At 43.3% G+C, this 21757-nt stretch overlaps 1 protein-coding gene across 1 annotated transcript; it reads right to left on the bottom strand.

Moving 5' to 3' along the window:
* Window positions 1–20170: 20170 nt before the first annotated feature.
* Window positions 20171–20926, bottom strand: LOC699013 (TPT1-like protein). Its single transcript, XM_077989423.1, is given in 2 exon segments — window positions 20171–20402; window positions 20405–20926. Coding segments are annotated over 2 exon segments (498 nt in total). The 5' UTR covers window positions 20799–20926; the 3' UTR covers window positions 20171–20298.
* Window positions 20927–21757: the final 831 nt, after the last annotated feature.

The following is a 21757-nucleotide window of genomic DNA, read 5'->3' as shown; positions in this document are numbered from 1 at the left end:
CCAAACTCTGCCTTGCTAAATTTCTGTCTACTTATTTCATTAGTTGGTAGTGGAGGGGTATTAAAATCCCCAAATGTAATTGTAGATTTGCCTATTTCTCCTTTCAGCGCTATCAGTTTTAACTTTAGATAATTGGAAGCTGTATTATTAAGGACACAAATGTTTAGGATTGCTGTGTCCTCTTGATGAATTGGTCATTTGATCATTTTGAAATCACTTTCTTGATCCCTGGTGATATTTGCTCTGAAATCTACTTTGATATTCACCTAGGCATTCCAGATTTTTCTTTTTTTTTTTGAGACTGTCTGACTCTGTTGCCCAGGCTGTAGTGCACTGACAGAATCACAGCTTATTGCAACCTCTACCTCCTGGGCTATCCTCCCACCTCAGCCTCCTGAGTAACTGGGACTACAGGTGCCTGCCACTATGCCGGATTTTTTTTTTTTTTTTTCATTTTTGGTAGAGATGGTGTTTCACCACATTGCCTAGGTTGGTTTCAAACTCTTGAGCTCAAGTGATCCACCTGCCCTGGCTTCCCAAATTGCTGGAATTACAGGCATGAGCCACTGCCACCCAGCCCCAGCTTTCTTTTGATTCATGTTAGCATGGTAAATATTTTTCTATCTTTTTACCTTTTTTTTTTTTTTTTTTTTTTGAGACAGAGTCTCGCTCTGTCACCCAGGCTGGAGTGCAGTGGCCAGATCTCAGCTCACTGCAAGCTCCGCCTCCCAGGTTTACGCCATTCTCCTGCCTCAGCCTCCCGAGTAGCTGGGACTACAGGCGCCCGCCACCTCGCCCGGCTAGTTTTTTGTATTTTTTAGTAGAGACGGGGTTTCACTGGGTTAGCCAGGATGGTCTCGATCTGCTGACCTCGTGATCCGCCCGTCTCGGCCTCCCAAAGTGCTGGGATTACAGGCTTGAGCCACCGCGCCCGGCCTATCTTTTTACTTTTAACCTATTTGAGTCATTATACCAAAGTGAGGGCTTTTTTTTTTTTGTTTGTTTGTTTGTTTCTTTTAGAAGCAGAGTCTCACTCTGTCACCCAGGCTGGATGCAGTGGTGTGATCACAGCTCACTACAGCCTTGAACTCCTGCGATCAGGTGATCCTCTGGCCTCAGCATCTCAAGTAGGACTACAGGCATGCACCACTAAACCTGGCTAATTTTTTAAACTCTTTTTGTGGAGATGGGGTCTCGCTGTGTTGTCCAGGCTGATCGCGAACTCCTGGGTTCAAATGATCCTCCCACCTTGGCCTCCCAAAGTGCTGGGATTATAGGCATAAACCACTGTGCCCTGCCCTCTGTGTTTTTTCTACTTAATATGACAGTCTTTCTCTTTGGATTGGGAATGTTTAGATGCTTTGCATTTAATGTGATTATTGATATGGTTAGTTATCTACATGGTTTCTCTTTGTTCCATCTGTTCTTTGTTCCATTTTCCTCTTTCTTTGCCCTTTTTCAGGTTGAGTTTCCTTCCTTCCTTCCCCCTTTCTTTCCTTCCTTCCCCCTTTCTTTCCTTCCTTCCTTCCTTCCTCCCTCCCTCCCTCCCTCCCTCCCTCCCTCCCTCCCTCCTTTCTTTCTTTCTTTCTTTCTTTCTTTCTTTCTTTCTTTCTTTCTTTCTTTCTTTCTAATAAAGAGATGGGATCTTGCTCTATCGCCCAGGTTGGAATGCAGTTGTGAAATCATAGCTCACTGCAGCCTCAAACTCCTGGGCTCAAGGGATCCTCCCACCTCACCCTCCTGAGTAGCTGGGACTACAGGCACATGCCACCACCCCGTGCTAATTTTTAAATATTTTGTAGAGATGGGGTCTTTCTATGTTGCCCAGACTGGTCTCAAACTCCTGGCCTCAAGCAATCATCCCAACGTGGCCTCCCTAAGTGCTGGGATTACAAGTGTAGGCCACCATGCCTGGCCATGTATTTTTACGACTCATTTTTATCTCCATTGTTGGCTATTATCTATAACTTTTTGTTGTATTATTTTAGAGGTTGCTTTAGGGTTTATATTATAAATCTTTAACTTGGCCAGGTGCAGTGGCTCATGCCTGTAATCTCAGCCCTTTCGGAGGCTGAGGCAGGCAGATCACTTGAGGTCAGGAGTTCAAGACCAGCCTGGTCAACACAGTGAAACCCCGTCTCTACTAAAAATACAAAACATTAGCCGGGTGTGGTGATGCACGCCTGTAATCCCAGCTACTCAGGAGGCTGAGGTGGGAGAATCGCTGGAACCCAGGAGGCGGAGGTTGCAGTGAGCCAAGATCACACCATTGCACTCCAGCCTGGGAGACAGAGCAAGACTGCGTCTCAAAAATAAGTAAATAAATAAACGTTTAACTTTTCATATTATACATTCAAATGATATACCACTTCACCTATAGCATAGGAACCTTACAAAGGTATACTTCCATTTCCCTTCTCTGGCCTTTGTGTTATTGTTATTATGTATTTTACTTATCTATGTCATAAACCTCACAATATATTGTAATTATTTTTGCTTTAAATAGTCAATTATCTTTTTCATTTTAAACATTCTTATTTTCAAATAATTATAGATTAACAGGAAGTTATAAAATAGTTCAGAGAGGTTCTGGGTATCTTTCACCCAGTTCCCCCAAATGGTTACAACTTACATAACTATAGTGCAATATCAAAACCAGGAAATCGACACTGACATAATGTGTGTGTAAGGTTTTATATCATTTGATGCCCCGTGTAGGTCCATGGAACTACCATCAAGATACAAAACTGAGGCGGGAGAAAAGGGTCTGGAGGCAGGGAACCTAAGGTCAATTCACGCTGACTTCCCAGAACTGAATCAAAAGGAAAACCCCAACTTTCTACACCTAAGTAACAAAAGGACCAGAAGCTACTCCCTTTGCAACATGCCCCTTTTCTGCATGGCAGATGGAAAATTGAAAGTACCTCTAATTGGTTGCATTCTGCAACCAATCAGATGTTTGCATAGGAGTGTAACTTTGTAAGTTCACTTCAGCCTCTGATTGTTGCTTTCTACAACCAATTAGCCTGATTGCGGGCCAAGTCTTCCTTTGTGTAGGAGTGCAACTTTGTAACTTCACTTTAGCCTCTGATTGCGGACCACTACTTACTTCATTTGCATGGGGTGAACACCAAGTGGCCAATGGGAAATCTCTAGGGGTTACTTGGACCCCAGAAGATTCTGTAACTGGGCTCTTGAGCCCCTGTGCTTGGGGCCTGCTCCCACACTGTGGAGTGTCTTTTCATTTTCAATAAATCTCTGCTTTTGTTGCTTTATTCTTTTCTTGCTTTGTGTGTTTTGTCCAATTCTTTGTTTAAAATGCCAAGAACCTGGACACCCTCCACCAGTAACACAACTATCCCATCATCCTCATCTCTAAACCCTAGAAATAACTAATCTGTTCTCCATATTTATAATTTTGTCACTTTAAGAATGTTACATAAATGGAATTATGCAGTATGTTACCTTTTGAGATTGCCCTTTTTCACTCAGCATGGTTGCTTTGCGATCTATCCAAGTTGTGTCATGTATTAATATTTCATTCTGTAGTATTCCATGGTATGGATGTACCACACTTGTTTAGCCACTCACCTATTAAGGGACAGTTTGCTTATTTCCAGCTTTTGGCTATTGCAAATTAGAGTGCTGTGAACATTCATGTATAGGTTTTTGTGTGGACACAAACTTTTATTTTATGTATTTATTTTATTTTGAGATGGAGTCTTACTCCGTCGCCCAGGCTAGAGTGCAGTGGTGCAATCTCGGCTCACTGCAACCTCCACCTCCTAGGTTCAAGTGATTCTCCTACCTCAGCCTCCCGAGTAGCTGGGACTACAGGAACACACCACCATGCCTGGATAATTTTTGTATTTTTAGTAGAGATGGGGCCTCACCATGTTGGCCAAGCTGGTCTCCAACTCCTGACCTCAACTGATCCACAAGCCTTGGCCTCCCAAAGTGCTGGGCTTACAGGCATGAGCCACCGCACCCAGCCCATAAACTTTTATTTACTGGACTAATTAACCAGGAGTGCAATTGCTGGGTCAATTGGTACGTATATGTTTGGATTTTAAAGAAAATGCTAAATTATTTTCCAGAGTGGCTGTACCATTTTGCATTTCCACCAGAATTATGTATGAGTGATCTATTTCTCTGCATTTTTTTACCAGCATTTGGTATTGTCACTATTTTTTTTTTTTTTTTTTTTGAGACGGAGTCTCGCTCTGTCGCCCAGGCTGGAGAGCAGTGGCATGATCTTGACTCACTGCAACCTCCACCTCCTGGGTTCAAGCAATTCTCATGCCTCAGCCTCCCGAGTAGCTGGGACTACAGGTGCAGGCCACCATGCCCAGCTAATTTTTGTATTTTTCGTAGAGACAGGGTTCCACCATGTCTTGATGGCCACGTGGCCAGGATGGTCTCGATCTCCTAACCTCGTGATCTGCCCCCCTCAGCCTCCCAAAGTGCTGGGATTACAGGCATGAGCCACCACACCCGACTGGTATTGTCACTATTTTTATTTTTTGTTGTTCTAATAGGTGTGTAGTAGTATCTTATTGTGTTCTTAATTTGCATTTTCTAATGGCTAGATATGTTGAACATATTTTCATGTGTTTATTTTCCATCTGTAGATAACTTTGGTGAAATGTCCCTTCATGTTCTTTGCCCATTTTCGAATTGCATTTTAATAATCATTGTCTTGGGTGAGCATAGTGGCTCACGTCTTTAATGCCAGCACTTTGGGAGGCTGAGGCAGGTGGATCACTTGAGGTCAGGAATTCGAGACCAGCCTGAGCAACATAGTGGAACCCCCATCTCTACTTTTAAAATAAAAACAAAAAAATGCCGTTTAAGATCATTGTAGATTCACGTGCAGTTGTTAGAAATTATGAGTCCATGTGTACCCCTTGTCTAGTTTCACTCAATGAAACTTGCAAAACAATAGTACAGTATCACAAACAAGAAATTAACGTTGATACGATCCATCTATCTTATTCAGATTTCACCAGTTTTACGTGCACTCAAATGTGTATTTGTGTATTAACTTGATGTAATTTTACCATGTTGTAGATTCGTGTAACCTCCGTCACAGTCAAGATGCAGAATAATCTCATTACAAGAATCCCTCATGATATTCTTTTATAGCCACAGCACCTCCCTCCCTCGCTCCCTAATTTTTAACAACCACTAATATGTTTTCCATTCTTGTAAATTTGTTATTCCAAGAATGTTATGGAATCATACAATATGTAATATTTTGAAATTGACCTTTTCACCCAGCATAATTCTCTGGAAATTCATTCCAGTTGTGTATATCAGCAGTTCATTCCTTTTTATTACTGAGTAGTTAGTATTCCAGGCTATAGATGTGCCATAGTTTGTTTAAGCATTCACCTGTTAAAAAAACATTTGGGTTGTTTCTCATTTTTGGCTATAAAGCTGCTATAAACATTTATGTACAAGTTTTTGTGTGAACATATTTTCGGCCAGGCATGGTGGCTCATGCCTATAATCCCAGCATTTTGGGAGGTCAAGGTGAGTGGATTGCTTGAGTCCAGGAGTATGAGACCAGCCTGGGCAACATAGTGAGACCCCCTCCCCCCCGGCCCGCCGTCTCTACTAAAAAATAAAAAATTAGCCGGGCGTGGTTGTGCCTGCCTGTAGTCCCAGCTACTTGGGAGGCTGAGGTGGGAGGATCGCTTGCACCTAGGAGGTGGAAGCTGCAGTGAGCTGTGATTGTGCCACTGCACTCAGCCTGAGTGACAGAGCAAGAACTTCCCTCAAACCCCCACCCCCCCAACGTAAGTTTTAATTTCTTCGGGTTAATTGCCCAAGCGTGTAATTGCTGGGTTGTATGGTAATTGCATAGTTTTGAAAGAAACTGCCATACTTTTTTCAGAGTTGCTGTACCAATTCACATTCCTACAAGTAATGTATGAGTGATCCAGTTTCTCCACCTACTTGCCAGCAGTTTGTGTTATCACAGTTTTTTATTTTAATCATTTGGGTAGGTGTGTAGTAGTATCTCAATGGGTTTTCATTTGCATTTCCCTAATGCTTAATTGAAACGGGAAAAGTTCCCTTGTCCCCCTCTCAGGGCGTGCAATGGGGGTGTGGCTTCCTTCTTCAGTGCCCCACTGCTCAAACCTCTATGGAAGCATACAGACAGGCTAGGGCAGGCTATGGAGCTCCCACCGCACCGCAGTGTCTAGGGGTGAATGTTTACAGCTCCTGAAGCCCCAGTGGGCGTGTTAACGTTATAGGGTGCTCTTTTAGTTTGCCATCTATAGGCGGCTTGTGTTTGTCAGCTAAATTAGACCTGCTTCCTTATCATAAGGACAGTGGGATTTCTGTATCCTAGGGTTTCTTGCCTCAGTGCACCACAAGAATCGGATCACACGTGGGCTTGGAGAATGAGTGCAAGGTTTTATTGAGTAGAAGTAGCTCTCAGCAGATGGGGGAGCCAGAAGGGAGATGGTTTTCCCCTGGAGTCCGGCTCGGCAGTCCTCTGACCCGCCCCGCCCCCGCGCCCCCGCCAAACTCCTGCCTGATTCTGCTGGTTGATGGCTTGCCAGGGTGCCGGTGCCTGCCGGTGTGTTTTTCTGCGGGTGTGCTCTTCTGCCGACGTGCGCCTCTTGACGCCCTCTGGATGACCAGTTGCTTGCGTCTTCTTCAGTCAGTGTGCTTCTCTCGAAGTCTGGCTGCCTGTGTGTCTGCCCGCTAGGGTCTGGGGATTTTATAGGCCCAGGATGGGGACATGGCAGGCAAGGGTGGTCTTGGAGAATGCAATATTTGGGCAGGAAAGCAGGAGTGCCTGTCCTCACCTAGGTCCGTGGGGTTAGAGCCCTAGCCAGGGACCCACCTTTTTCTACCAAAGGACTTCCAGTCCTCGCTTCCATATCATTTAAAGGGACCATGCTCTTCCCTTCCCAGCACTGCTGTATCAAAATGATATTGAATATCTTTTCATGTGTTTATTTTCCATCTATATATCTTCTTCAGTGAAATAAATGTCACATCTTTTGCCCATTATCTAATTGAACTGTGGATTTTTTTTCTGGCGAGTTTCAAGAGTTCTTTATTCTACATACAAGTCCTTTGTCAGATATGAGATTTGCAAATATTTTCTCCCCGTCTGTAAGCTTGTCTTTTCACTCTCTTAAGAGAGTCTTTTCCAGAGGAAAAGTCTTTAATGTTTTTCCTTTATGAATCATGCTTATGATGTCGTGTCTAAGAGCTCTTTATTAAGCCTTAGGTCTGAAGATTTTTTTCCTATATTGTCTTCTAAAAGTTTTATAGTTTTACATTTAAATCTACGATCCATCTAAGTTAATTTCTATATAGAGTGTGAGGTTTAGATCAATTTTTGTTTGTTTGTTTCTTTGTTTCTTTGTTTTGAGACAGAGTCTCGCTGTGTCACCCAGGCTGGAGTGTAGTGGCACGATCTTGGCTCCCTGCAACCTCCGCCTCCTGGTTTCATGCCATTCTCCTGTCTCAGCCTCCCGGTTAGCTGGGACTGCAGGCGCCTGACACCACGCCCTGCTAATTTTTTTTTTTTTTTTTTTTTTTAGTGGAGACGGGGTTTCACCGTGTTAGCCAGGATGGTCTCGATCTCCTGACCTTGTGATCCGCCTGCCTCGGCCTCCCAAAGTGCTGGGATTACACGCGTGAGCCACCACACCCGGCCATTAGATCAATGTTTACTTATTTATTTTTTTGCCTATCAATGTTCAATTGCTCCAGGATCGCTTGTTGAAGAAACTATCCTTCCTATTCTTTTTTTTTTTTTTGAGACAGGGTCTCACTCTGTCACCCAGGCTGGAGTGGTACGATCTGGGCACTGCAACCTCTGCCTCCCAGGTTCAAGCAATCCTCTCACCTCAGCCTCCTGGGTAGCTGGGACTACAGGCGCACACCACCATACCAGGCTAATTTTTTGTAAAGACGGGATTTCGCCATGTTGCTCAGGCTGGTCTAGAACTCCCGAGCTCAGGAGATCCATCCACCTCAGCCTCCCAAAATGGTGAGATTATAGGCACATGCCACCACACCTAGATAATTTTTGTATTTTTAGTAGAGATGGCTGGAAACCAAAGTTCTGAATGTCATGTAAATGAAACCATAGAGTAGGTACTCTTCTGTATCTGACTTCCTTTGTGAGTAGCAGCATGCTATGGTTTGAATGTTTGTCCCCTCCCAAACCCTTGTTGAAATTTAATTGCCATTGTAAATTATTTAAGTGGTAAGACCTTTAAGAGGTGATTAAACCATGAGTGCTCTGCCCTCATGAATGGATTAATATCTTTATCATGGGAGTGGGTGTCTTATTTTCAGAGTGGGTTCCTTATAAAAAAGCAAGTTTGGTCTCTCTCTCTCTCTTTCTCTACCCCCCAACTTTCTCTCTCTGTCATCCCTTCTCCTTGCCCTTCCTCCATTTGATGACACAGCAAGAAGGCCTTCACTAGATACCAGAGCCTTGATCTTGGCCTTCCCAGCTCCAGAACTGTGAGAAAATAAATTTCTGTTCTTTATAAATTACCCAGTCCCAGGTATTTTGTTATAGCAGTCTGTTAAAACACACTAAGACACAGCAATTTATTCTCTTTAAAGTTGCTAATAGTATTCCACTGCATAAATATTTTCTCATTTTTTAAATGGCTGCATAGAATTTCATTGTATGGATGTATCACAACTTATCTAACTGGTTTCCTATTGATTTACATTTAGAGATTATTTCTTTTTTAACTTTGCTTTTAGGTTCACGGGTGCATGTGCAGGTTATTAGGTAAATTGTGTCATGGGGGTTTGATGTATAGATTATTTCGTTACTCGGATAATGAGCATTGTGCCTGATAGGTAGTCTTTTGATCCTCTCCCTCCTCCCATCCCCCACCCTCAAGTAGGCCCCGAAGTCTGTTGTTTCCCTCTTTGTGTCCATAGTGTCCATGTGTTCTTGTTTAGCTCCCACTTGTAAGTGAGAACATGTGGTATTTGGTTTTCTGTTCCTGCGTTAGTTTGCTTAGGATAATGGCCTCCAGCCCTATCCATGTTGCTGCAGAGGACATGATCTCATTCTTTTTTTCGTGGCTGTGTAGTACTCCATGGTGTATATGTACCACATTTTCTTTACACAGTCTACTGTATATTGGGCATTTAGATTGATTCCATGTCTATATGTGTATATGTACCATATTTTCTTTATACAGTATCACATTTTCTTTATACAGTGTACTGTTTTATACTTCATATGCATAAAGTATACTTTACATGTACCACATTTTCTTTATACAGTCTACTGTTGATGGGCATTTAGATTGATTCCATGTCTTTGCCATTGTGAATAGTACTGCAATAAACATACACGTATGCATGTGTCTTTATAGTAGAATAATTTATATTCCTTTGGGTATATACACAATGATGGGATTGCTGGGTCAAATGGTAATTCTGTTTTAAGTTCTTTGAGGAATTGCCACACTGCTTTCCACAGTGGCTGAATTAATTTACATTCCCACCAGTAGTGTATAAGCGTTCCCTTTTCTCTGCAACCTGGCTAGCATTTGTTATTTTTTGACTTTTTTAATTAAAAAGCCATTCTGACTGGTGTGAGATGGTATCTCATTGTGGTTTTGATTTGCATTTCTCTAATGATTAGTGATGTGGAGCATTTTTTCATATGCTTTTTGGCCGTGTGTATGTCTTCTTTTAAAAACTGTCCATGTCCTTTGCCCACTTTTTAATGGGGTTGTTTGTTTTCTGCTTGTAATTTTTTTTTTTTTTCTTTTTTTGAGATGGAGTCTCACTCTATCGCCCAGGCTAGAGTGCAGTGGCGCGATCTCGGCTGACTGCAACCTCCACCTCCCAGGTTCAAGTGATTCTCCTGCCTCAGCCTCCCAAGTAGCTGGGACTACAGGCATGCACCACAACGCCCAACTAATTTTTGTATTTTTAATAGAGATGGGGTTTCACCATGTTGGCCAGGATGGTCTTGATCTCTAGACATTGTGATCTGCCCCTCTCAGCCTCCTGAAGTGCTGGGATTGCAGGCGTGAGCCACTGCGACCGGCTGCTTGTAATTTTGATTCTGGATGTTAGACCTTTGTCAGGTGCATAGTTTGCAAATATTTTCTCCCATTCTGTAGGCTGTCTTTTTACTCTGTTGATAGCCTTTTTTGTTGTGCAGAAGCTATTTAGTTTACTTAGATCCCATTTGTCAATTTTTGGTTTTGTTGCAATTGCTTTTGGTGTCTTTGTCATGAAATCTTTGCCAGGTCCTATGTCCAGAATGGTATTTCCTAGGTCATCTTCCAGTATTTTTATAGTTTTAGGTTTTACATTTAAGTCTTTAAACTGAAAAACACACTACAAGAATGTTATGATGCAATTGTAAATATTAACAGCAGAATAGACCAAGCTGAGGAAAGAATCTTGGAGCTTGAAGACTGGTTTTCCAAACTAATGCAGTCAGACAAAAATAAAGAAAAAAGAATAAAAAAGAACGAACAAACCCTCTGAGCAATATGGGACTTTGTAAAGAGGCTAAATCTGTGACCATTGGTGTCCCTGAAAGAGATGGAGAGAAAGCAAACAACTTGGAAAACATATTTCAGGATATCATCCATAAAAAATCTCCCAACCTCACTAGAGAGGCCAACATTCAAATTCAGGAAATACAGAGAACCCCTATGAGATGCTACACAAGAAGATCATCCCCAAGACACATAATCATCAGATTCTCCAAGGTCAAAATGAAAAAAAAAAAAGTTAAAGACAGCTAGAGAGAAGGGACAGATCACCTGCAAAGAAATTATTTCTGATTTCTTGCTATGAACATCTTTCTTTTTTTCTTTTTTAGGGATAGAGTCTCACTGTGTTACCCAGGCTGGACTCAAACTCCTGGGCTCAAGTGATCCTCCCACCTCAACATCCCAAATAGCTGGGACTATAGGCACATGCCACCACAACCAGCAAATTTTTGTATTTTTTGTAGAAACGGGGTGTCACTATGTTGCTCAGGCTGTTCTCAAGCTCCTGAGCTCAAGTGATCCTTCTGCCTTGGCCCCCCAAAGTGTTGGGATTACAGGTGTGAGCCACTGCACCGAGCTGGAATTAAAATCAAATAGGTCAGAAATGGTGTTGAGGATTTCAAAAAGAGCAGGAGAAAACAAACAGAGAGAATTCCTACAGGAAGTCTGGGAACAGTATCCCTGAATGCAGCTCAGACAGATGGATGCATAAGATTGGCAAATCTCCATCAGAAAAAGATAGACAACAAAATATTACACAAAATTTGGAAAAGCAATCTCTAATCATATCTCACTACTAAAAATTACTGTTATTATTGTTTATTCCTTTGTGGTGGTTGTCCATATGTATATTACTTTTCATTCATTAATCCATTCAACAAATGTTTACTGAGCATGTGTGCCACGCATGTTCTGCACACAGTTGTACATGGTTGCAATCATAATTTGCATACCATTTTGTAGCCTGCTTTTCCACTTACTGTGTGTTTTGCTGAGCACAAGCTGCCCCATGACAAAAAGTTTCCATGATTAGGAAGGTTTGGGAACACTGCAGTCTAGAGCCTTTCTTGTGGCAGTTCACAACTCTGTTCCCTTTCTTTCTTTTTTATTTTATGGACAGGTTCTTGCTCTGCTGCCCAGGCTGGAGTGCAGTGACACCATCATAGCCCACTGCAGCCTCCAACTCCTGGGCTCAAGCGATCCTCCCACTTCAGCCTCCTGAGTAGCTGGGACTACAGGTGGGTGCCACTTTTTTGTAGAGACAGGGTCTTGCTATGATGCCAAGGCTGGTCTCTAACTCCTGGCCTCAAGGAGCCTCTTGCTTCAGCCTCCCAAAGCACTAGTGCTACAGGGGTGAACCACTGCACTGGGCCTGTTTCCTTTCTTTTTTTTTTTTTTTTGAGACAGAGTTTTCCTCTTGTTGCCCAGGCTGGAGTGCAATGGTGTGATCTCAGCTCACTGCAACCTCCGCCTCTCAGGTTCAAGAGATTCTCCTGCCTCAGCCTCCCAAGTAGCTGGGATTACAGGCATGTGCCACTACACTTGGATAATTTTGTATTTTTAGTAGAGATGGGGTTTCACTACGTTGTTTAGATTGGTCTCGAACTCCTGACCTCAGATGATCCATCCACCTCGACCTCCCAAAGTGCTGGTATTACAGGCATGAGCCACCACACCCGACCCTGTATCCTTTCTTGATTGATCTTTCTCTACCTGATGTCTAAACATTGGACAGTCCCAAGGCCCATCCTGGGCTCTCTTCTCTATTTATATTCACTCCTCAGGTGAACTCATCCAGCCTCAGGGCTTTAAACTATCAATGGCTATTAAATGATATTTTGTGACATGTAATATACCAAGTACATTAATTATCTACTTCAGTGAAACCACCTTGAAAATCTTTTATTGCTACTTCAATTTAAATATGAAAAAATTGAAGCTCAGAGAAGCAGATTAACTTACCAAAGATCACACAGCTAGTGAGGGGCAGAACCAAGATCTGAGTACTATCTATCTGTCTGAATATGAAACCTCTGTTATCTTTACTCCATTGTACTGCAACACACACACAGAAAATACTTCAGTAAGCATTCCAAAAGTGCTTTCCCCTAAAACCTAGGACATTATTAAGAGGTTTCAAAATACCAGATTAAAAGGGGTTCTTTTCTGCTAATCTTCTCAGAGTTTTTATTGTAAATTCATTAATTCCATAAGTATTTATTGGGTACATCAGATACTTGGGTGTTGGGGATACAGCAGTGAAGCAGAGACACAGATTCCTGCCCACATGAAGTTTATATTCCAGTTAGAAGAGACAGAAAACAAGGCACTATGCAAATAAACACCTCAATTTACTTCAGATTGTAGTGAGTGCTGTGCAGGGAGTTAACAGGGTGATATGCGGGATAGGAACTTGGAGAGAGAGGCTACTTCAGATAGGTTGATCAGAGAAACTTCTTCTGGGGTGACATTTGAGTGGAAACCTAAGGGAGCCTGGAAGGAGAGTTTTCCGGGCAGGGAGACAGAAAGTGCAAAGACCCTGAGGAGGGAGAGAATTTGTTGTTTTGAAAGAATAGGAAGAAGCCCAGAATGGAGTGAAGCAGAGTTACCATGGTAAGGAGCTTGGATTCTACTCAATGAGGAAAGGAAAGCCATGGGAGGGCTGTACTGACATGATCAGATTTCTATTTATTTATTTATTTATTTATTTATTTATTTAGGGTCTTGCTTGGTCATCCAGGCTGGAGTGCGGTGGCATGAACACGGTTCACTTCAGCCTCGACCTCTTGGGCTCAAGCGATCCTCCCACCTCAGCCTCCCAAGTAGCTGGGACTACAGGCGTTTGCCGCCACGCCTGGCTAGTTTTTTTGTTTGTTTGTTTATTTGTTGGTCTTACTTTTGTAGAGATCGGGGGAGATCTCACTTTGTTTCCCAGGCTGGTCTTGAACTCCTGGGCTCAAGCAATCCTCCTTCCTTGGCCTCTCAAAATGCTGGAATTACAGGCATGAACCACCATGCCCGTCTTGATTTGATTTTTTTAAAAACTATTCTGGATGCCATGTGGAGAACAGATTGGAGTGAAGCAAGAACAAAGGCAGGAGACCAGTGAGGAGATTACTGCACCAATCCCAGGCAGAGAGAACAGTGAGAGAACAGTGGCTTGGGCTAGGGTAGTGGCTTGGGCTAGGTATTAATGTTCTCCAGAGAGACAGAACCAATAGTATATTGACAGATAGATGGATGGATAGATAGATAGATAGATAGATAGATAGATAGATAGATAGATGGAAAGGGCTTTATTAGGAGAATTGGTTCATGTGATTATGGAGGCTAAGAGGTCCCATGACAGGCCATCTGCAAGTTGGAGCGCCTGGAATGCTGGTAGCATGCATGGCTCATTTCAAGTCTGAAGGCCTCGGAACCAGGGAAGCCAAAGTTGTAACTCTCAGTCCGAGGCCAAAGGCTGGAGAACCAAGTTCTGGAGTCCAAAAACCCGAGAGCCTGGAGTTCTGATGTCCAAGGGTAGGAGAAGAGTGTTCCAGCTCCAGGAGAGAGAAGGAGAATCACCTTTTCTCTGTTTTTTTTTTTTTTTTTTTTTTTCCTATCTGGGACCAGTGGTGTCCGCCCACATTGAGGGCAGATCGTCCCCACGCAGTCCACCAATTTATATACCAATCTCCTCTGGAAACACCCTCATAGACACACCCAGAAGTAATGCATTACCAGTTCTCTAGGTATTCTTTAGTCCAGTAAAGTTGACACCTAAAATTAACCATCACTAGTGGCAACCATGAAGATGGGGAGAAGTGGAATGCTTTTGGTTATATTTTGAATATTGAACCAACAAGATTGGTGGCAAATTGGAAGTGGGTGGTGAGCAAAAGGAAGAATCAAGAATGACTCTTAGGTTTTGGGCTTCAGCAGTTGCATGGATGGTGGTGCCATTTATTAGGGTGGTGAAGATTTGAGAAAGAGCAGGTTTGAGAGGAACAAAGGAGTTCATGTTACACTTTATGTTTATTTACTCTGAGTTGCAGACTAGCCATGTGAGTGGCAATGCCAGGTGAACCACTGGATACACAGATTGGGCTCAGGGCGGTGGTTGGGGCTGGAGAAAGAGATTTGGGAGTCACTTCTAAACTCATTCACACAGCCTTTTTCTTTCCTTTGCATAATTTTCCTAGTATAGAGGCCCAGAAGTAGGATTACTGAGTAAAATGGTATGAGCATTTAAAATTTCCTATTGCATATTGCCAGATTTTATTTTAAAGGGGTGGTATTTATTCATAGTGTTAGCAGCCAGTAACCGTGCATCAATTTGGTATTCTTTCCAGCCTGACATACTGTAATTTCTTCTGCCTCCCCTTAATTTTTGCTACTATAATTGGCCAATCAGTTTTCACAATTTAGTGTGTCTTTGCTCATTGGGAAATGTAGACATTTTCCCATATGTTTGCCTTTTAATAGTATTTCTTCTTGTCTGTTTCTGCCTTTGCTCATTTTTCTATGGTGCAAGAGTGTTCTTATCATAGCTGCAAGGACACAGGCTGGTCACTGTTGGCTGTGCTCTGATGTGTCCCGCAGAGCAGGGGTGCATAAGGGTTGACACGGTTGCCCACTCTCTTTTTGAAAATTTGGAAGCTTCTGTTTTGAGCTTCCTTAACACCCTGCTCTACTGGTTTGCCATCCGCCTCTGGCTGCCCCTTCCCTGTCTGTTTCCTAAGGAGACGTCTTCTCCTGCAGCCTTCTCTGAAATGTGATGTTACTCAGAATTGTATCCTGGGTCCTTAAGAATATTTCTCATTGTAGGCCGGGTGCAGTGGCTCACGCCTGTAATCCCAGCACTTTGGGAGGCCGAGGTGGCTGGATTACCTGAGGTTAGGAGTTTGAGACCAGCCTGACAAACATGGAGAAACCCTGTCTCTACTAAAAATACAAAAATTAGCGGGCGTGGTGGTGCATGCCTGTAATCCCAGCTACTTGGGAGGTTGAGGCAGGTGAATCACTTGAACCCAGGAGGCAGAGGTTGTGGTGAGCTGAGATTGTGCCATTGCACTCCAGCCTGGGCAACAAGAGTGAAACTCCATCTCAAAAAAAAAAAAAAAAAAAGAATATTTCTCATTGTAAAATATAACATGCATACATACATACATATATATACACACAGAAAAGTGCTTAAAACAAATGTATAGTTTGTACACTTGCAAAATTAGTTACAAGTGAACACCAGTGTGACTACCATGAAGGTCAGAAAGTAGAACTTTGCCAGCACCCTGAAATCGTCCACGTGTCCTTATCAATTACAATTTATCCTTAGAAGTAGCCAGTCTCTTAACTTTTACGATAATATCTTGCTTGCTTTTCTTTTCTCTCCCTCTGCCTCTGTCTCTGTCTCTCTCTTTTTTTTTCTCCGAGTCGGGACCTCACTCTGTCACCCAGGGTGGAGTGCAGTGGTGTGATCAAGGCTCACTGCAGCCTCTACCTCCTGGGCTTAAGCAATCCTCCGGCTTCAGCCTCCCCAGTAGCTGGGACAACAGACACATGCCACCATGCACAGATAATTTTTTTAAAATTGAGACAGAGTCTTGCTCTGTCACCCAGGCTGGAGTGCAGTGGTGCCATCTTGGCTTACTGCAACTCCCACCTCCCAGGTTCAAGCAATTCTCCTGCCTCAGCCTCCTGAGTAGCTGGGGGTACAGGCATGTGCCACCACACCCAGCTAATTTAAAAAATATTTTTAGTAAGGGCGGGGTTTCACCATGTTGGCCAGGCTGTTCTTCAACTCCTGACCTCGTGATCCACCCACCTTGGCCTCCCAAAGAGTTGGGATTACAGGTGTGAGCCATCGTGCCCGGCCTTTTTTTTTTTTTTTTTTAAACTTTTTGTAGAGAAGGGGTCTCACCATGTTGCCCAGGCTGGTCTCAAACTCCTGGGCTCAAGTTGTTACCTGTGGAGGGTGTCCAGGTTCTTAGCATTTTGAACAAAGAATTGGACAAAACACAAACAAAGCAAGGAAAGAACGAAGCAACAAAAACAAGAGATTCATTGGAAACAAAAGTACACTTCACAGGGTGGCAGTGGGCCTGAGCAACCGCTCAAGGGCCCTGGATACAGAATCTTCTGGAGTCCAAATACCCCCTAGAGGTTTCCCATTGGCCACTTGTTGTTCACCCCATGTAAATGAAGTGGTGGCCTGCAATCAGAGACTGATGTGAAGTTACAAAGTTGAACGTCTATGCAAATGAAGACTTGGTCCACAATCAGTCTGATTGGCTGTGGACAGCAACCAATCAGAGGCTGAAGTAAAGTTACAAAGTCATACTCCTATGCAAACGTCTGATTGGTTGCAAAAAGCAACTAATCAGAGGTACTTTCAATTTTCCATCTGCAGAAAAGGTGGAGGTTTGCAAAGGGTGTAGCCAGGCGTGGAAAGTTAAGGTTTTCCTTTCAATTTAGTTCTAGGAAGTCAGCGTGAAACAGCCTTAGGTTCCCTGCCTCCAGACCCTATTCTGCCTCAAAGTGATCCTCCTGCTTTGGCCTCCCAAAGCGCTGGGATTACAAGTGTGAGCCACAGTGCCCAGCCTTGCTTTTCTTTAGTTTTAGCATCTACATGTGCATTCACTTTTTAAAATGTATTAAATAATGTATTTTTTTGGTAGAGATGGAGGTCTTGCCACATTGCCTGGGTTGGTCTCGAACTCTCGGGCTCAAGTGATCCACCTGCCCCGGCCTCCCAAAGTGCTGGGATTACTGGCAGAGCCACTGCACCCAGCTATATGTGCATTCCTAAACAATAATTTAGTTTTGCTTGTTTTTGAACTTTATGTAAATGGAATCACACTGTATGTATTCCTTTGTGTCTTCTTTCACTCAACTTCATATTTGCATGATTTATACATGCTGTGTGTGCTGTAGGTTTTTTTTTTTTTTTTCGAGACGGAGTTTCACTCTGTCACCTAGGCTGGAGTGCGGTAGCACAGTGTCAGCTCACTGCAACCTCTGCCTCCCGGGTTCAAGAGATTCTCCTGCCTCAGCCTCCTGAGTAGCTGGGACTACAGGTGCCCGCCACCATGCCTGGCTAATTTTTGTATTTTTAGTAGAGATGGCATTTCACCCTGTTGGCCAAGCTAGTCTTGAACTCCTGACCTCGTGATCCGCCCACCTCGGCCTCCCAAAGTGCTGGAATTACAGGCGTGAGCCACGGAGCCTGGAGCCTGGCCGTGGCTGTAGTTTAATTGTCATTTCTGTATAGCATTCCACAGTTTATTCATTCTGCTCTTGATGGACTTTTGGGTTGTTTCCAACTAGGGCTGTTATGTACAATGATGCCTTGAACCTTTATATATCTTCTTTCTTTCTTTCTTTCTTTCTTTCTTTCTTTCTTTCTTTCTTTCTTTCTTTCTTTCTTTCTCTCTCTCTCTCTCTCTCTCTCTCTCTCTCTCTCTCTCTCTTTCTTTCTTTCTTTCTTTTTTTTGGTGATAGAGTCTCGTTCTGTTGCCCAGGCTGGAGTACAGTGGTGCAATATCGGCTCACTGCAACCTCTGCCTCCTGGGTTCAGGCGATTCTCTTGCCTCAGCCTCCTGAATGCTGGGTACAGGCACGTGCCACCACTCCGGTAATCCCAGCCTTTTTTCTTTTTTTTTGTATTTTTAGTAGAGATGGGGTTTCACCATGTTGGCCAGGCTGGTCTCAAACTCATGACCTCAGGTGATCCGCCCACATCAGCCTCCCAAAGTGGTGTGATTATAGGCGTGAGTCACCGCACCTGGCCTATATATCTTTCAGTAAAGCTATGTACACTTTTCTCTAGGATATATACCTAGGAATGGAATTGCTGGGTTCTTGGAGATGTGTATCTTTAACTTTAATAGATAATGACAAATTGTTTTCCCAAGTTGTTGAACCAATCAATAGCCCTATCAGCAGTGCATGAGGATCTCTGTTCTTCTACATCTTCCTCAACACTAATTATCATCAGACTTTTAAAAATTTGCCAGTCTGGCATATGTGAAATGGTATGTTGTTGGTGTGTGTCTGTGTATATAACTTTTTTTTTCTTTTGAGATGGAGTTTCACTCTTGTTTCCCAGGCTGGAGTGTAATGGTGCGATCTCGGCTCCCTGCAAACTCCGCCTCCTGGGTTCAAGCAAATCTCCTGTCTCAGCCTCCCAAGTAGCTGGGATTACAGGCATGCGCCACCATGCCCGGCTAATTTTGTATTTTTAGTAGAGACGGGGTTTCTCCATGTTGGTCAGGCTGGTCTCGAACTCCTGACCTCAGGTGATCCACCCACCTTGGTCTCCCAAAGTTCTGGGATTACAGGTGTGAGCCACTGCACCGGGCCATATGTGTGTGTATATTTTACAACTTTATTGATATATAATTGATGTGCAACAAACTGCATATGTTTTAAGTGATGATTTGATTAGTAAACATCCTTGAAACCAGAGCCACAATCAAGATAATGCACATATCTATTACCTCAAAAAGTTTTCTCATGCTCCTTCCTCATGCCCCATTCTCCCTCATTCCTCATTTCCCTGACGGTAGATGAGGTTAAGCACCTTTCCATGTTTATTGGATGTTGGGATTTCTTCTTTTGTGATGAGCTCATATAAGTCTCAACAAAGTTGAACAGTGTAATGAAGTAATCAGATGGGAAAGTTAGAAAGATGTGAGGTTGTGGGGATTGAAGTTAAGATTTCAGTGGTACAGCAGTTCTGGGCCATCGCAAGATCCACTCGAGGCCCTAAGAGTGGGTGACTGGAGCAGAAAGGGAGGCCAACAGAGGTGAGGAGGCCGAAGAAACAAGAAGCATGGTATGTGGGATAGATCTTCCACATGAATGTTGAAGTGATTTGGATTTGGGCAAGACTAGGGGGTGGGCAAAAGGATAGAATGAAGGGAAGTGCCTGAGAGGTACAGCGGTCATGGTCTGGAAGGTGCAGTGGGCAGCAAAGAAGGGGCCCGCTCCACCTCCAGATGCAGAAGTATTTGGAGGAGCAAAAGAATCTCTGAGGAAAGGCCTACAGGAGAAGTGGGGTTCTCCAGAGACAGCTAGGTCTCAGTTAAGGAAGGTGTTTAGGGGAGCTTTCTATTTCTGTTGTTGGGGTATTTAGCAATCCCTGTGCTATGGTTTGGATGTGGTTTATTTGTCTCCATCAAAACTCATGTTGAAATTTGATCTCCAAATGTTGGAAGGTGGGTCCTAGTGGGAGGTGTCTGGGTCATGGGGGTGGATCCTTCATGAAAGGCTTGGTGCCAGTCTTGCAGGAGTGAGTGAATTCTCCATCTCACAAGACTGGATTAGTTCTCTCAGGAATGGATCAGTTCCTGCGACAGTGGGTTGTTATAAAGCCGGGATGCCACTCAGGTTTTCCCCTCTTTGCACGTGTCCACTTTCTCTTTGACCTTTTCCACTATGTTGTGACACAGAACAAAAGCCCTTGCCAGAAACCAGGGCCATGCCCTTGAACTTCTCAGCCTACAGAACCACAAGATAAAGAAATCTATTGTCTTTCTAAATTACCCAGTCTCAGGTTTTTTTTTTTTTTTTTTTTTTTTTTTTTAGTTTAAATGCATTTTATTTTTAGACAACCTACATGACATGTTTTTCTTAAAAACAATGCCTCCACTCCAAATAAATCAGTCAAAATAATGAAGAGCTCAAGATGACATCAGTCCCATTTGTCTTAAGTCCTGGTGTTGTGTGGATGACAAACAGAAGCCAGTTATGATGACAGGTGATAGATCCAAAGTAATTGCCAAATTTGTTAACATTTTTCAATTTCTAAGCCATCCTTAAAGAAAATCATATATTGAGTCACACCATCCTCATGGTAGTCCGCAGAGCAACCATCTGTATTCATGTTTTCTCGTAGTTTTTTAAATTAGCAAGGATGTGCTTGATTTGTTCTGCAGCCCCTGTCATAAAAGGTTTTATTCTTTTTGGTCTTTGTTCTTCCAGTTTGCCTTTGATTGATTTCATGTAATCTTTGATGCACTTATTGTAGGCTTCTTTTGTGAAGCTTGTTTCTGGCGGGTGATGATTCATGACAATATTGACACCAGTGATTACTGTGCTTTCGGTACCTTTGCCCCCAGGGCCTTCAGCGGAGGCATTTCCACCAATGAGCAAGTCAAAAATGTAACCTTCTGTCCTACTGACTATCTTCCCCTCCACCTCCAGGCACAGCCTGTCTGTGATCTCCCGGATCTTGTAGCTGTCGGAGAACATCTCATTGTTGTTGATGAGGTCCCAGTAGATAATCATGATGGCGGCTGAAGGGAGACAATGGCGGTGCTAGATTAGCAGGAGCCCAGAGCTCGGAGCAAGCTCAGTGCAGCCAAAGTGGTGCTGGTGGGAGAGGGGGAGTGGACGGAAAAACTCAAGTATTCTTTTATAGCAACACAAAACAGACTAAGACAGGAAATTGATACTGAGAAGTAAAGTGTTAGTGATAAGAAATGCCTGAAAATGTGGAAGCAGCTTTGGAAATGGGTAATGGGCAGAGGTTGGAAGAATCTGGAAGAGTAGGCTAGAAAAAACAAGATTCTGGTGAGGGCTTATTAGACAAGACCACTGTGGAAGGTCTGGAACCCTTCAGAGATTGGTTAAATGGTCCCAACCAGAATGCTGATGGAAATATGGACAGTAAAGGCCATTCTGGTGAGGTTCCAGATGGAAATGAGGAACAACGTATTGGAAACTGGAGTAAAGGCCATCCTTGTCTTAAATTGACAAAGAACTTGGATGAACTACATCTATGCCCAAAGGCTCTGTGGAAGGCTTACTACAGAATTGAACTGGCAGGGGCAGGAGATCCCTGCTCCATCTAAGATGGAATTTAATAGAATACCTGGTGGAAGAAATTTCTAAGCAGCAAAATGTTCAGGCTGCTGCATGGTTACTTCCAACTGCTTATGGTGAATTTCTGGAGAAAAGGGAAACACAGCAGAAAAATTTGGAAAATGCATAGCCTGGCCAAATGGCATAGAAGAAAAGAGCATTTTCAGGACAGGAAACCAAAAGGAGCCAGGTGCTAAAGTCAAGACAATGGGGAAAAAGACCCTGAAGGCATTTCAGAAATCTTCAAGGCTGCTTTTCCCATCATATGCCTGGAGGCCTAGGAGGACAGAATGGTTTCTGGGGTAAGGCCTGAGCACTGCTGCCCCTGCTCCACCTCAGGACACTGCTCCTCAGATCCCTGCTACATTGTTTCTGAGTCTGGC

This window comes from Macaca mulatta, chromosome X (genome assembly GCF_049350105.2).
Source record: "Macaca mulatta isolate MMU2019108-1 chromosome X, T2T-MMU8v2.0, whole genome shotgun sequence".
NCBI lineage: Eukaryota > Metazoa > Chordata > Mammalia > Primates > Cercopithecidae > Macaca > Macaca mulatta.
Note: the sequence above shows the minus strand (reverse complement) of the source record. Positions and strands in the feature narration are given on the sequence as shown.